Raw genomic sequence first — 15,103 nt, 5'->3', positions numbered from 1 at the left:
TTTGGCATAATATACTTAACATTTTTAGACATGTTTATTAACAGTATTCACAGTTTTTCTGGCAGTGTCCAACAAAGAACAGAATAAAATACAATCCTCAATCAGCAGCTTGGTTTCAGTTCATTCTCTTGCCTTCCTTGCAAGTTTGTTTCTTTTATTAAGGAGAGAAACAGTTCCTTATAGTTGATTTTTTTCCCCTTCACCTCTATGGTCTCTGTTGCACCCCAGAGGACCCTGAGCACATTATTTCAAAAATCTCCTATTTTGTAAATAAATGGAAAAAATTGGACACTTCACCACATTGGTGAGAAATTACTCAATAATTGAATCAAAGGTTTTGCTACAAAGGTTAACTCCTAGGAGGAATCCAAGTGACCAAATAATCCCCTGGACCACATCCTGCAAAGGACAAAAGTGATTTGGGTGCTAAGGAACATGTGAACTGTAAGAGGGTGTCACTTGTCAACAGAACATCAACCAAAAGAAGTGTTAAAATTAATCCAGAGCCCACAAGTTTAGATTAATGAGATCTTGTAAGATATAACAAGCTAAGCTCATGCAGAATACTTCGTTTTATCTATAAAATAAACTCAGAGTTCCCTGCTGAAATGGAATTCCTCAGTTGTAGCCAAACTCAGAGGAAAGTGACTGTTACCCAGAACATCCTGAACTCCAGTGGCAGCACAGCTGCCCTGCCCTGCCAGAACTCTATTGTGAGCAGCAGGACAAAGGCTGATGCCATTACAAAAACTCTTCTGGTTTATTGATCCACACTTATAGAGAACTTTGGAGTTAACAGGTGAGCAAGACAGCCTCTCTCCTGCTCCCTGCACCAGTATAAGCAACCAGGAAGCAGCCAGGCAGGTTCAATTATTCCTTCTCAGGACTAGGAAGGAAAAAACCACAAGAAGAGAGGCTGGATCAAGAATACTGGAAGTCCAAGAGACAGGCTGAGGCTCAGCAGCTACTGCACAAGGACAGAGCATCAGCACAGAGCCCAGAAACAAACCCAGCAGCAAAACCCCCACATTCACCAGTAACCCTCAATTCTTCCAGATCTTGAGAAGACACTGGAATTTACAGACATAAATGGATTTTTGAGTCTTCCCACTTTCTGACCATTGTAGCAACTTTGACCTCAAGACAAAGGTGACTCAGGTTAAACAAGGAGGGGCTGAACAAACAACACAACCCACAACAAGCCCAGTGTTTGTAACTTACGTTGGATGTGAATGAACTGCTTTGGTTGCTTGAACTCTCCTTTATACAAACGATTGTAGTAGTTGACATTGCTCTCTGCTTCAGGGACTGGGATAACCATGCTCTCCTTCTTTTCTCTGAAAACCTGCTGTGCTGAGATAGCCCGTTGCAAATGATGTTCCTGCAAGGGGAAAATGGGAGAGTTTATTTAGGTATCAGTGTACAAAGTGCATATAAAGTCAGTCAGCCTTTTCTCCCACTGCTTCCTACAGGGTAACAGAGCGGAGGCTTTGCTGGGTTTTAGAGGCCAGCAGGATGCTTGTTGCCAGGATGGTGACAGGATGTGTTCGCCATCATTTAGTTTTCCTAATGGATGGGAATCTTGGAGCTGCAGCAAACGAGCTACAAACAGATGAAGAGAACCCTTTGTTGAGACACAGCCCACACCTTCCACCAGACTGGGAAAAAGACAAACATTCAAACTACACAAAATAACCTCAGCAGAAAATTAGGGCTGGGGAAAGCCAAACCCACTCAAACCTGTCAGAAAGAAAATGTATGCAAGATCCGGCCTTTAAAGGATTATAAAGTCAAAAGAATAGCAAATTTCGTCATTCCTGTCTACCCAGCAATCCTTACTGGCCTTCTTTTAGAAGTTCAGCAAGTTAAGAGCAACAGGAAGAAGAGTTCTCACAGAGTAACACCTGAAAAGCAGGGACTCCCCAAACAGGTATCACTTCATTTTATTCTTATGGGACAGAAGTCACAAATTCCACAGACACACTTCAGGTGAAACAGAGATCACAATAAATGTAGCAGTTCACAAAGATTTTTTCCCACACACTTTTAGTAGTTAACTCAGTGACAACCACCTAGTGTTGCAAGTCAGAGCTAACCTCTAACTTCTCTCTTAAAAGACTTTTCATGTTAAAATTTAAACCACTGAAGAACTTCTCAGGCTAATACACCAAATGGCTATGCTGCCTTCTGTGTGCCCAGTGAACAGGAGTGACATTCTTCACCAGGACAAGACCTTAGATCCACATACAGCCATTGGGAAAAGTTAAGTACCAAGTTCTCCAAATCCAATATAAACCAAGCAAGCTGCAGTCTCCCAGCAGATGAGCTATTGGTGGAACCAGGAATGAAAACTTCATTCTGCTTTTACTGTTCTCCCCTAAAGCTTCCCAGATTTGAGGGGAGGGAGAGTGGCACAGCAGAATATCAACTTGAAATCCAAGCTCAGCTCTGTCACAGATCCATGTGACCTCACTTTGCCTGTTCCAGGGCTGCAGGTTATCCTCCAGCCATTCCCACACACCGAACTGCTGGGAAAAGCACTTGTTTCAGCAGGGAAAAAACCACACACACACACAGAAAGGGTTTGCTGCTCTATCTTCCTCCCTTTGGCTTTCTAGAGTGCCCCTCCCCACCGTTAACACTCCCAAGAGGCCAGGATCAACACCAGGAATGGGAACGTGCCAGCATTCCGGTGCCTGGCTGGCAGTGCAGCCTGGCACACACGGCAGTCTGGCACTCACACACTCTGCTACCCACTTGGAAATTCTCTCAAGAACAAGAGAATTAAAGAGAGGAACTCTTTAATTCTACAGAATGGTATTTTAAAAAAGGGGATTGAATAAAAAAACCTTTAAAAATATGTAAATTATATTTAATAAATTATCCCCTTTTAAGTATTAAGATTTACAGAAACACAAATAATGCAATTCCTGCAAAACGAGAGCAGCTTTGGGAATCTCCTGCAGCAGATGAAGCAACATTAAATCAATCAGGCTCCCAAGTGAGTGCTATTACAATTAAGACAAGCATGCAATCCAATAGTTGGTGTGATCTGCCTGAGTTACTCCACACTGAGTAAATCTGTCACTCCACCATTAAAACGTGTCTTGGAGAGCTTGGCAGTGCTGAGTAATTCAACTGCACAAAAACGGTTTCATTACTGAGTTGCTTTCAGCTGATGTCCCTGGAGCTGTTTACCAACAGTCCACAGCACAGAACTGCTGTAAGGAAAGGCTTGATCTGTCCAAAATTCAGAACACCTTTTGGCTCTGCAGCCCAATAAAGTGTAATTCAGATGAGTAATTCAGTTTCGCAGCTGTTGTAGCACCGTAGTAAGCACACACAGAGTTCCCAAGGAGAGGCTGACAATAGGTGTTAGTACTCATTTCACTATAAAAAGCCTTCAAGCATAACACAGCTTTCAAACAGAGATTTCAGCTTTCAGCAGTGCTGCTGTCACTCCTAGAACAGCAGAGCTCCAAAATAGATAGATAAACTGTGTAAATTTTAAAATTAGGGGGAAAATACCTTCAAATCTTTCTGCTGAACATTGGCTACAGGAAAATTTAACTCCTGGAACAGTTCTGTTTAAACAAACTCTGAAGATTTTTATATGAAAGCTGGGCTAATTAAATGGATTTATTTAACCTCAAAAAGTGTTTTTACAGATAGATTTATTACCTGGTATATCAATGCAACTTTTGGTCTAGTTTTCACTTTTTTCTTACGGTTTTGAAAGACACAGCCAATATTTTAAGCTCACACTTTGTTCTGCAGTAGGGCAGATCCAAAGATCTTACACAAAATAAGGGAGCATTAGAGAACCAGTGATGACAGCAAACAGAACGTGCTGCCATGGGAATAAAAAGGAGTCCCTGACAAAGAGCGATTACCCACTAATTCCTTAAAAAGCACATCCAGACCTTTCTCTCCAGTATGACTACAAAATTTCAAACAAACACAGCTTAGACTGAGCTATTTCTTCAACTACCAGCATGAGGAAGATGTAAATGTTTAGGGTGTGTAACACTGCAGCTTGAGCACATTTAAACATTAAACCAGAACTGTTCTCTGAACCCCTTCCGAGACACCGCAATCCTACCTTCCACTTTTCCTCAGAAGGGAAAAAACCCCTGAAATTCCTACAATCCTGGTACCTAAAATACTCAGCTTTGGCTGCAGATATTCAGAGCCAGGTACCTTCACTGCCATTCCCTTCATCCCTGAAACACCACAGATTTCATGTTCTCCGTAAACTTCCTGCCTGGGAGTTTGTTCACTACAAAAGAGAGCTCAACAATAGTAATAAGTTAACAGACAAGAGTGTCCTGAAGATTATTTTTGTTAAGCTTTAAGGGAAACAGTGATCAATACTGAATGTTACTTTTTACATCTTTTTCACCAATATTACGGAATCACAGAACAGTCTGGGTTGCAATCATCCAATTCCAGCTCCTTGTCACGAGCAGGGATGCTACCCACCACACCTACTTCCTTTTATCCCACAAACCAGAGCACTTGGACCCTACAGACCAGTTTGGGTTTTCCTTAACCTTTAAATCCCCTGTTGCCATCCCCCAAGAGAAACAGAGTTTACCAAACTTTAAATAACTGTAAGTTTTTTGGTTGAGCATGGTTGGAGATGCCCAGGGCTGAACACCATCTTCACATGGAAAAGCTGATCTGTCTTAATTACCAAACTCCAATGAGCAATTCCATATTGCATAGAGACCCCAAGAAGACAAACCTTTAGGATTAAATGTACCTGTTCCCTTCCTCATACCTTAAAATACAAGCAAAGCTACAACTCTTTAGAAGGTTGTTTCACTGCTGTAACCCCACAGCCCCCCAGGCAAGTATGATGGAACAGAAAAGTGAATTCATCAGCAGCTTTTCCTATTTAAAATAAGCTATTTCTAGGCCAACCCGGAGTCAGCCTTCCAATCTACATGCACTAATAACAGAATTAAAGCAAAAAACCAAACCCAATTAAAATGTACTGACATCTAAATATCTCACTTGTTTAACGCTATATTTGAATTAGGAAATTTAAAAGGGACATTTTTATCTTTAATACTGAGATTTAGAAAATAAAAGTACAGAACTGCAGTTGGAAATGTGCAGACTCATCTTGCAAAGTCTCAACCACAGCGAGTAACACCTCTTGACAGCACTTCCAGAAAAAAAAGTGTCAAGAAGCTCAAAAGCTAATTTGGTCAGAAGCCTCCCTGCCTTGGAAAGCCTCAGCCCCATCTCCTCCCTCTCTGCACACAGATACTTTTTCAGAGATTTCCAAGAGCAAAAGTGTAAACTCAAGCACCAGGTTTTGTTTTCTTGTGCAGTTAACTCTTTCAATCCTACACAACCCTACAGATCTGTTTTCCTTTCTCATCCCTCCCTCTGCTCTGGGAAGGAAGGACAACTGAAACAAGGAGTCACATAGAGAGCAGGAAATCAGCCTGTGCACCACAAAAATCCCCACCCTTGAGAGCTGAAACACATAGCTTCATTTCCAATTTATTCTGAGAAGCAAACACTTCAGAGATTAGCAAAGTTGATAATATGCATTTTTCTACTGATTTGATAAAGACTTCATCTAGTCAGGAACCAGAATTGGTTCCTCTTGCCCCTTAAAACATTATACTAATTATCGAGTAATGCAGGGCACTGGGCAAACCAGAAAAATCTAAACATTGAGTGGAAACCAGTACACCCAAACCAAGGCTTTCAAGGAAGAACTCTTCTCAGTTTCCCTAAGGAGTTTCCAACACTCAGAAGAAGGAAGCTGAGGAAAACCCATAAGAAACAGAAGATACGCAAATGGGAAGGGCTCGTGGAACCGCTTCTCAGTTTCACTTTTGGCCCTATCAAGTTCTTCCAACATGATATCCCCCACCCTTTCTTAAAAAAAAAATAATCTCAAGAACCACCTGCTCCACACTTGCCTTCCAGACTGCTGAATTATGAGTACAGGCACAATGCACTAAGGGTCGGCTGCTCTTACTGACTCAGTGAGGGGAGGCAGGGGAAAGTGAATCAAACTGGGCTGCTGCATCCTAAAAATTCACACAAGTCCCTGGAATGGGTGAAATTCCTCACTGTGAGGGTGGGGAGACCCTGGCACAGGGTGCCCAGAGAAGCTGTGGCTGCCCCTGGATCCCTGGCAGTGCCCAAGGCCAGGCTGGATGGAACTTGGAGCAGCCTGGGCTAGTGGAAGGTGTCCCCACCCGTGGCAGGGGGTGGTACTGGAAGGGCTTTAAGGTCCCTTCCAACGCAAACATTCACTGACTTTTCCAACACTTTCTTCCCTTTCCCAGCTGTTAAACAACTGGAACTTCCCAAAGCAGCACCAAAGCCAAGCCAATCTGGGATTACTTTACCCTCAAATCCCGGGATTACAGCCCATCACCTGAAGGGTATCTCTGGAATTCTGATGTTGGATCAACCCAACAGAAGAGCCCCCAAAACTCCCAGCCCTGCATGACACCTGAGCAGCCCTGGATGACACCTCGTGTCCAGGTAAAGACATCTCCAGAGGAGAGGAGATGTGAATCTAAATGAGGAAAAGTCCAGTTTGGACCAAAACAATGCCCAGGAATGCCTTCCCTCCCCCTCTGGCACTACCCTAGAGTCAACTGAAGCACTACAAAGCACTTCAGGAAGTAAGAGTGGCCATCAGCCCACAGACCCTGATAAAGGGACAGGGACAGTGAGATGTGCACATATCACAACCATTTTTGTGTTTCTATCTGCAGCACCAAACAGAATAAAACAAGTAAAAAATTCTCTAAATAGCTTCAGTCTAGAAAAAAGGAAACAATGCAATTTCAACCATCCTATGTCAAACTGGACACGAAACAACCGTGAGATAGCCCAAGTATTACCCCGAGTGGGACAGCAGTAACGTACAAGAACATGAGCAATCTCTCATCCCTAAAAACAATGATTATTCACTATTTATGAACATATGGACACAAAACTGTCACTGCCTATGAAATGTCAAAAAACCCACAGCCACTACAACTCTGTATTTTAAAGCGACATTTATTTACACAAGTCCCCAGTCTACCAAAACATGACTATAAACTAATTATTAAAAATAAAGTTACTACTATAACAAAGAATTAAATTATTAAAAAATCCTTTTGGAAAAGCTGTTTCTGGTACTAGATGACAAATTTCTATTTACAGAAGAGCGGGATTTTTTTCCAAAAAAGCTTTATGAGAAAATTGTTACAAATAACATAACATGTAGTCCAAAGAGCACCTTGGGATACACTGGTGTCACTCACAAGATAACAAATGATTCAATTAGGAATCCTGATATCCCAGTCAAAGCAGGATGGCGGGGTCTGCACCAACATATAGAAATATTCTCTCATTTTTCATGTCATGAACCCCACGATGCGTTTTTAAAGGCTGAGATTCCTCACCAACGAGCTTTGCCCTTTATTAAATCCAATATTATCCATGGAACCCACATTCTGTTTGATTGCTGGCTGCACACACAAACACCTCCATGTGACCGTGAGTCACAGAACTGCTCCCTGCAGCGGGGAGGAGGAAGAGTCACCAGGAGGGAGAACTGGAAATTCTCCAGCAGGAGCTGACAGGCGAGCACAGCACCTCTCCCCCTCCTGCTGCACTCTGCATTTAACCTAAGCCTGTGGGGAACACTTTCATCCCAGGATTAATATCCAGAGTTCTTCTTTAACTCAGGCACACGCACCTACAGCAGGGAATTTGTGTTTTACAGAGTTTTTAAACAAATGGTGTTTTCATCACCGAAGTGATGCTACCTGGAGTGCTGGAGACCCGATGAACCACACAGAAATCCCTCACATTATAATTAATCATGTCAGAGATTGGTTCTACAGTTTGGACAACTTAGGAAAAGGTGACAGAAATTAAAACACACATACAGTAATTGATAGAAATGAAAATTATTGAAAATTAGCGACAAAACTCCATTTTAAACCAAATACCTTTAACTCAAGAAACATCTAGTATTATTTTTTCAGCTTTCTGTAGTGTCAGTGTCTCCCTTAATTATCCAGTCTCTGGATACCACTGCAGACATTGAATGTTTTGTTTACATCCAAGTCTGGCACAGGGAATCCAACATCACTGAGATGCTTCAAAGTAGAAACAGTTTTTGTTATGCAACACAGACTGGTCTAAGATACACCAAGTGTGAGCTGCAGCCAGAGAAATGGCACAAAGCTGAGAAAAACAAATTATAAATTCCAATGTAAACACGAGAAAACAACCATGGCAAAAGAGGAAGTGTTTATGCTGGCTCAGAACTGATCCGTGGATGAACCACTTTGTGTGTCCCAGGGAGCAGGAGCAGAGAGGAGTTTACTGATACGGAAAACTGGTGGAAAAATGACATCTCACCGACTGGGAAGAGCCTCACAAGCGAAGCTGAGCAAATCTTCACTTCTTGCAATGAAAGATGACACAAAAACATCTTACAGAGAACAATTCTGCCAATGGGGAGGTGTTGAGCACTCAAACTTGAGAGACCACAGGTGTAAATGTATTAATGACAGCTAGAACTGCACCAAAGGAAATCAGGCAAATTAAGAACTCGGATTTTTTTCTGCAAATTTCTGCTGCCTTGCATTTGCAGCACTTCACCTGCTACGGACAGAGGTGTTTTAATCCACCACCTTCAGCCCCACTACACTGTGATTAGTATATATTAACAAGTAGGAATTTGCAAAATGGATTAAAAAATAAAACTTTTAAATAGTATATTCTCAAATACTTTATTTCTTTGACTTGGAGAGAGTGAACATTAAATGCAAAATTATGACAGTCTGTACTGATGTTACTTTTACTTCCATAAAATTATTTTTGCTACTCCTTACACCTTTTTATATACAGGAATTCAGTTCTAGTTCCACTCTTCTCTACTTGTTACAGAAACTTCAGTTCTACAATTGATCTTCACCACCACTGGCTTTTAGGACACCCAAGGTTTATGTAAATATTAAATGAGTTATTTACCTTTCCAAAAGTTGAACTGTTAGAATGATAAATATGCCGTGGCATAAACAAGGCATTGTTTATTAGCCTTGCTGGTAAAATAAATTACAAATAACCTTTTGAACATCTAGCACCAGTCAAAATGATCTTTCTTATGAAAGATAATTAAGAATGGAGGTTACTATAAGCAGTTTTAATGTCTGTCGATCCGAATCATTCGAACAGGACATTTCAACCGGTTTCAGTCAAAACAGAAATTGTACCAAGCCACTCAGTTTTGCCAAGCAGAAATCCAGCACTCCGTAAATCCAAGGACGCCCGAGGTATTTCTTTCCAAGGTTTCCTCAAATTGAAGGAAAAGGAAAGACTGCTCCCTACATTTGAGCGGTCCCAGAGCTGAGCCGTAACAGCTCAACGAGGCAGATTCCAAAGTGCTCTCCTAAGCTTTTGTCACGGAATTACACCTCCTGCCGAGGAACCCTTCCTACAAGGGAAAGTTCCTGCATAATGAGCCGAGGTGTGCCTCAATTAACAGCCCGGCAGCTCCTTTTGTGCTCGCAGGGACACGGGCATCCAAACCCGCCCGGGCAGCTCTCCCAGTCCGGCTCACTGACCCCGCGCAGCCTCTAGCCTGCAGCAAAAATGCAGCTTTATCTAAATTACCAGAGCGGTGTTAAGATAGGGCTGAACCCATCTAACCTCGGGGTGACACCGATTCTCCATTCTCATCTCTATCCCCACGTGCTCCTGGTGAAAGGAAGGATGCTCTCTCCCACGGTGGGCTATCACCACCCTTTATCAAGGCCCCAAAAAGCACCATGTCCCTTCTACCTGCAGGTCGGCTACTCCCGCTCAGCTTTATCTTAGCACACTCAGAGATCAATGACATTTGTCCCGGGCTAAGCTGATATCTCAAGCACTTGCTGCACGTTTGCTGATAGGTGTTAATGTGATAAGCCCTAATAAACGGCTCGGGAGGTGGAGACTTAAAAGCAAATCTTGGTCGTGTTTAACTTCAGCCACAACAAATTAAACACGAAGCTCCTCAGTTTAACAGCTCCCCAGTGCTCAGCTGCCCGGGGTTAACTCTGATTCACTGCTATCAAACGGGACATTAAACAGGGACCAGAGATTCTGCAGGTGAAGGCACAGGAAGGATGAAGCGTAAGAGCTGAAAACTGAAATAATGGCTGGGAAATGGAATTGAAATGTGCACTTGGGAGGAACATCACTGCACAAGGCGATGGGACTCGGAGGGAGGAAGAAAAGTACAGGAGCTCAAGGCAGGGAAAGACCTCAAACAAAACTAAAGTTCAAAATTCTGTGAATAAAGATCACAACCCAGCATTTTGCTGCCTAACGCCAAACATACTTCAGTAATCTCAGCAGTCTCCAAATACTCCCAAAGTAAGTAAATAAATACAGGTGCTTAACTCAAACTGAGGAATAACTTACACTGGGAACTGTATTTCCCCACCAGATAACCCAGTTGACTTTAGTCAAACAAACCCAATTCCTTTCCTAAGCAAAGTGTGCTGTCTTGATTTCACCTGGTTTTGCATGGAAATACAATCCTTGGAGTTTCTCACGTAGATTCCCATGAAGTCTTTCAGAGGGATTTCTGTTTTACAGAATATTTGCATGGTTGGAGCTGAAGTTATCCTCTGTTGACCTGCTGTTTTACACACTGCTGTCCAGGCTTCTTTGTTCTACAAAGCCTCTCGTTTGTAAGGAACTTTGAGGGTTCAACCACAGGTTATGAATGCACAGCCCACACACAAACATCCAGTTAGGAGCAAGTTCAGTCCACGTGGGGAGCGATTTACATGTATTTGTGTTTTTAAACCCAGACCTGAGTGCATCACACAGTACCAGGTAAGTACTTCTGAGCAGCAGCTTAAGTAAATCCTCACACATTTGATACTCTCCCAGTTCCCTGTATCAAAAGAAAATATTCATTATGGGTATTTTTGCTGATACAGTTTAAAAGGAAAACTAGGACTTGTGCAAAGCTAAAAGCTTCCTGCTTTGAAAGGAGAATGAAGATGCTGTTCCAGGAGCATCACCAGCTCTCCAGGGCACCTCAAAGCTAGACGATGAGCACTTCAAGTTCCAATGCTACAAAAGAAATTGAATGAACTAAGAACTAAGCAAGGAAAAAAAAAAATCAAGTTAACTATTTCCAGTCAAAATAATCACAACTGAACGTTGTATTTAATGATCAGAGAAAGCTTATCCCGAGGTGATCCCTGAAGGGCTGGGAAGGAAAGTCCCTTCCCACGGGTACTGTGTCAGCATTTCTGCAGCATCTAACCACGTCCTTAACTTGCCATTCCTGCACTTTTCCTCTCTAACCTCAGCCGTGTGATGCCATGCCAAACTGAGCTGTAAATGAACGGATGTTCAAACAAGGATTGAGATGAAGGCTCAGATAGCTCTGACCAGGCAATCCCGGGATCACCCATTACCAGCACATTTTCAGCTTCCTCACACCTCAGGTAAATTCACTTCCCAGAGCCTTCCGTGTGAATGTGCCTCATTACTAAGTAGGATTTCACCTCACAATGTGCAACTCAGCAATCTCCAGCAACAGGTATTCAAATGAAAACACAGTTATGCGATAAGAAACAAAACCAGGGCTTATCTATTCTGCAACTTTCTCCCTTTCCAGTCAAAACAATTCATTAGCATTAGGAAATACGAGTCTTACTCATCAGAAAAAAAAAACGTGTGCCTGCTCAGTTTCTGAACTCACAAAAGGACACCTTCCTGCTTCTGCTTAACAGCGACTGCTCCCTCACGTGAGTTTAAAAGCAAACCCACACAATTTTCTTCCTCAGGTTTAATTTAGAGTAAATTATAAACATTTGTAACGTAAACATGCTACAGAACAGAAACCTAATTCTTTCACAGCTGGAATCTCCAAGTGAGAGAAACGAGCTGCTGATTTGTGAAACGCTGCGAGTGGATATAAATCTCTGAGATACTCATGCAGAAACAGTTCCAGAATATTCATCAAGAATAAATGGACCAAAATCTGCACTTTTGTATGTACAAAAGATCCATCACCAACTAATTAAATGACATGCCTGCACCAGCGAGGCTGGGTTGTAAAGAACAAGGCAGACACGTCACTCAAGCATTTTAAATCCTGCAGATCTGTAAATAATGATGATTTCCAGTGGAACAGATCCCCGAAGGTGCTGTCTGACCCCGTAACACACTGTGCTACAAGCCCTTTCTGATGCCACCAAGGCTTCCCAGAGGGTGGCACCGGGAGGACGGCATCCTGGGGCCAGAGGAACACGAGCTTTATGGCTCTGTACAGCAAATGGAAAACAGCAGCCACCCCGAGGCTTCAAACAACTTTCACTTGGGATAAAAGGCCTTGAGACACTCTAGAAATTGAGGTGACAGAGATGAGTGTGCAGAGATTTCTCTCTCCCTCCAAAAAATCCCTTTCAAAATACACACCAAATCGATCACAGCAGCATTTACTAAGAATTCAAGCTGTTTAGGTAGTTTTCAAATATTTAACTACTGTCATCCATAGCAGCTGTTCCTAGAAGGGCTTTCATATCATTAAAAAAAAGAAGTACATTAAAGAATTCTCTATGTAACACTGGGAGAAGGACAAGCCATGAATGAAACCATCACCACATGACAATAATCTGAATAACCTAAGAATAGCAGTTTATAATCTTGCCTGGCTGATGCATCTCGCACTATGTTTATATACTGCTTCAGTCATTTCATTTTGATACCATTACATAATATATCAAACAGAGCCACATGTCAGGGCAGGGAAAACAAACCTCCCCCTCACAGAAAAGCAAATTTTTAGGATAGCACTAAAGTAGTTTTATTCAAGTATAAATCTAATCTTCTCAATCATTTAAGCAGCCCATAAGCAGCTTGTTTGCTTGAACTCTTACAGCAATTTTCCATTAACAACTTTTATTTTCAACATGATTTATCAAAATAACAGCATTTTTTAGGAATTCATTTAAATATTGAATGCAAACACAACACTGCAAGATAGACTTTCAAGGCTGAGAAAACCAAATTAGTCTCCAGTATTGCTTCATTAGTACCTCAGCATTGTTCCTTTTAACTACAATCCCAGATTCTAGCAGAGCTACTCTTGGGGAATTACTGAAGTTTTGATCACAGTATATTATACACAGTAAATTAAAAAAATAAAACCCCGCCATGATAAGACAGAGGATTCCTTTTAATACCAACAGCCAGGTGAGAAAAAGCAATGAGGCAAGCATGGAGCCTCCTTTGACAGCTGTAACCTCGGAAAAGCCAATCCACAGGCACAGAGGTTTAGCTGAGGCGGAGACACGGATTCATTGAGGAAATTCTGGAGGGTGCATTTACTATCGGCTCTGCAAGTACAGACACATCAGGCGACAGCCCCTGTCTGAGCTTACACAACTCCCAGGAGCACAAAATAAACCTTACTCTTACAGAAAAGTGTTTTAAGATCAGCAAGACAAAGCAGTGCATTCGGAGGACACCAGAACTGCGGGCAAGCGTTTTCAAAGCTGTCCTACTGCTCACCAAAAACCCCAGAAACTTATATTTACCTAGGCGGACAAAAGCTTTTCCACTACAAGCAGAACGCATATCACATGTCCACGCTGAACACTGGCTGATTGATTTGGAAATAACATTTAAAGCTCCAACGCTTCACGCGACGCGTCCAGCTGACGCCTCTGCCAAGCGATGCACACCAAGCAGCACAAACCATAGGTGTGAAATAACTCCGAGCAGCACCGGGGGTGGCTGCAGGAACAGAGACACTGTCCCACACGGGGAGCCAAAGCTGCTGTGTGTCTCTTCAACCCCACATGTGCACAATGTGTGTGTGTGTCTGTGTGTGCCGGGCTGTCCCCTCAGCCCCGCATGTGCACAGTGTGTCTGTGCCCAGCACAGGGACTGACAGCACCGCCGCGACACGGAGCTGCCGCCGGGCTCGGGGACAGCCGGCCGGAGAGAGGGACAGCGCGTCCCGCTCCCGCCGTCCCCCGGAAAGCGAGAAGCTGGCCCGGACCCGCTCGCTCCTTGTGGAGTGGCACAGCACAGCACGCTGCACCCAGCACTTTCACGCCGCCACCACCTCCCCAGCTCCAGCCCGAGCGACTTGACAGCCACGCACAACAGGGTTGGCAGGAGTAGTATCAGCTTTAGTCCACAACGCGCCGAGCACCCCGAGCCACTCCGGCAGCCCGAGCCCGCTGTAGCACCCCGGCATCCCCAGCTGCTCCGGCATCCCGAGCACCCCGCACCGGCACATCCCGAGCCCGCTGCGGCATCTCCGAGTCGCCGCTCCAGCATCCCGGCTCCGATACTCCGCTCCGGCACCCCGCTCCGCTCCGCCGCTCCGGCACAGCGAGCCAGCATCCCGAGCCGCTCTGCCGCTCGGACATCCCGAGCTGGCCCCGGCATCCCGAACTGACACCCCGAGCCACTCCGGTATCCCGCGCACGCTCCACCGCTCTGACATCCCGAGCCGCTCCGGCAGCCGGAGCCCGTCCGGCAGCCCGCGCCGCTCCGCCGGGCCGGCGCCCGGCTCCGCCGCTCTGACACCACGCTCCGCCGGTCCGACACCCCGCTCCGCTCCGCGCTCGCCGCGCTGCCGCCGGCCCGTCCCGCCGCCCTCACGCCGAGTCCCCCCCGCTCACCCGCGCCCCGCGGCCGGGACGCGCAGCAGAAGATGGCGGACGGCGGCAGGGCCCGCTCGCGGCGCCGGACCGAGGCTTACGCTGCGCCGTTTGCGCAGCGCCCCGCGCGCCCCGCGGCAGAGCGAGCGTAGCGCGCTTGGTGAATACCGGCGGCCGGTTCCCCGTGCGGGGGGTGCCTGTAAACAATGGTGGCCCCCCCTGCGTCGCGCTCCCTTACCGATTCTTCCTCCTTCTCCATCCCCGTAGGCATCTGCGGCACGGCCCGGTTGATGGAGACGCAGTCGTTGAGGTCGGGCATGTCCTTGCCGCGGTAGATGGGCAGCGGTTTGGCGGCGTCTAGCGCCCGGGCGCGGAAGGAGAGTTTGCTCATTGTCTCCCCCTCACAATAACACCCCGGGGCCGGGCGGGCGGGGGGG

The 15,103-nt window shown here is 44.8% G+C and overlaps 1 protein-coding gene across 2 annotated transcripts in view; it reads right to left on the bottom strand.

Annotated features, from left to right (window-relative positions):
• EPC2 (enhancer of polycomb homolog 2) overlaps nt 1–15,102 on the bottom strand; it is a 35,413-nt gene extending 20,311 nt beyond the window's left edge. Inside the window, exons 1-2 of one of the 2 annotated variants that reach the window (XM_032115196.1) lie at nt 14,905–15,102; nt 1,222–1,381 (exon numbers count right to left, since the gene is read on the bottom strand). In XM_032115196.1, the coding sequence (XP_031971087.1) occupies nt 1,222–1,381; nt 14,905–15,057 (313 nt within the window). In that variant the 5' untranslated portion in view covers nt 15,058–15,102. Of the gene's footprint in view, nt 1–1,221; nt 1,382–14,687; nt 14,739–14,904 lie in introns of those variants that run through there. The other variant, XM_032115197.1, reaches the window with a different exon arrangement.
• Between the last annotated feature and the right edge of the window lies 1 nt (nt 15,103).

Source organism: Corvus moneduloides, chromosome 7 (assembly GCF_009650955.1).
Source record: "Corvus moneduloides isolate bCorMon1 chromosome 7, bCorMon1.pri, whole genome shotgun sequence".
Lineage (NCBI taxonomy): Eukaryota > Metazoa > Chordata > Aves > Passeriformes > Corvidae > Corvus > Corvus moneduloides.
The sequence above is the reverse complement of the archived record's forward strand: the minus strand, read 5'-3'. Positions and strand labels throughout refer to the sequence as shown.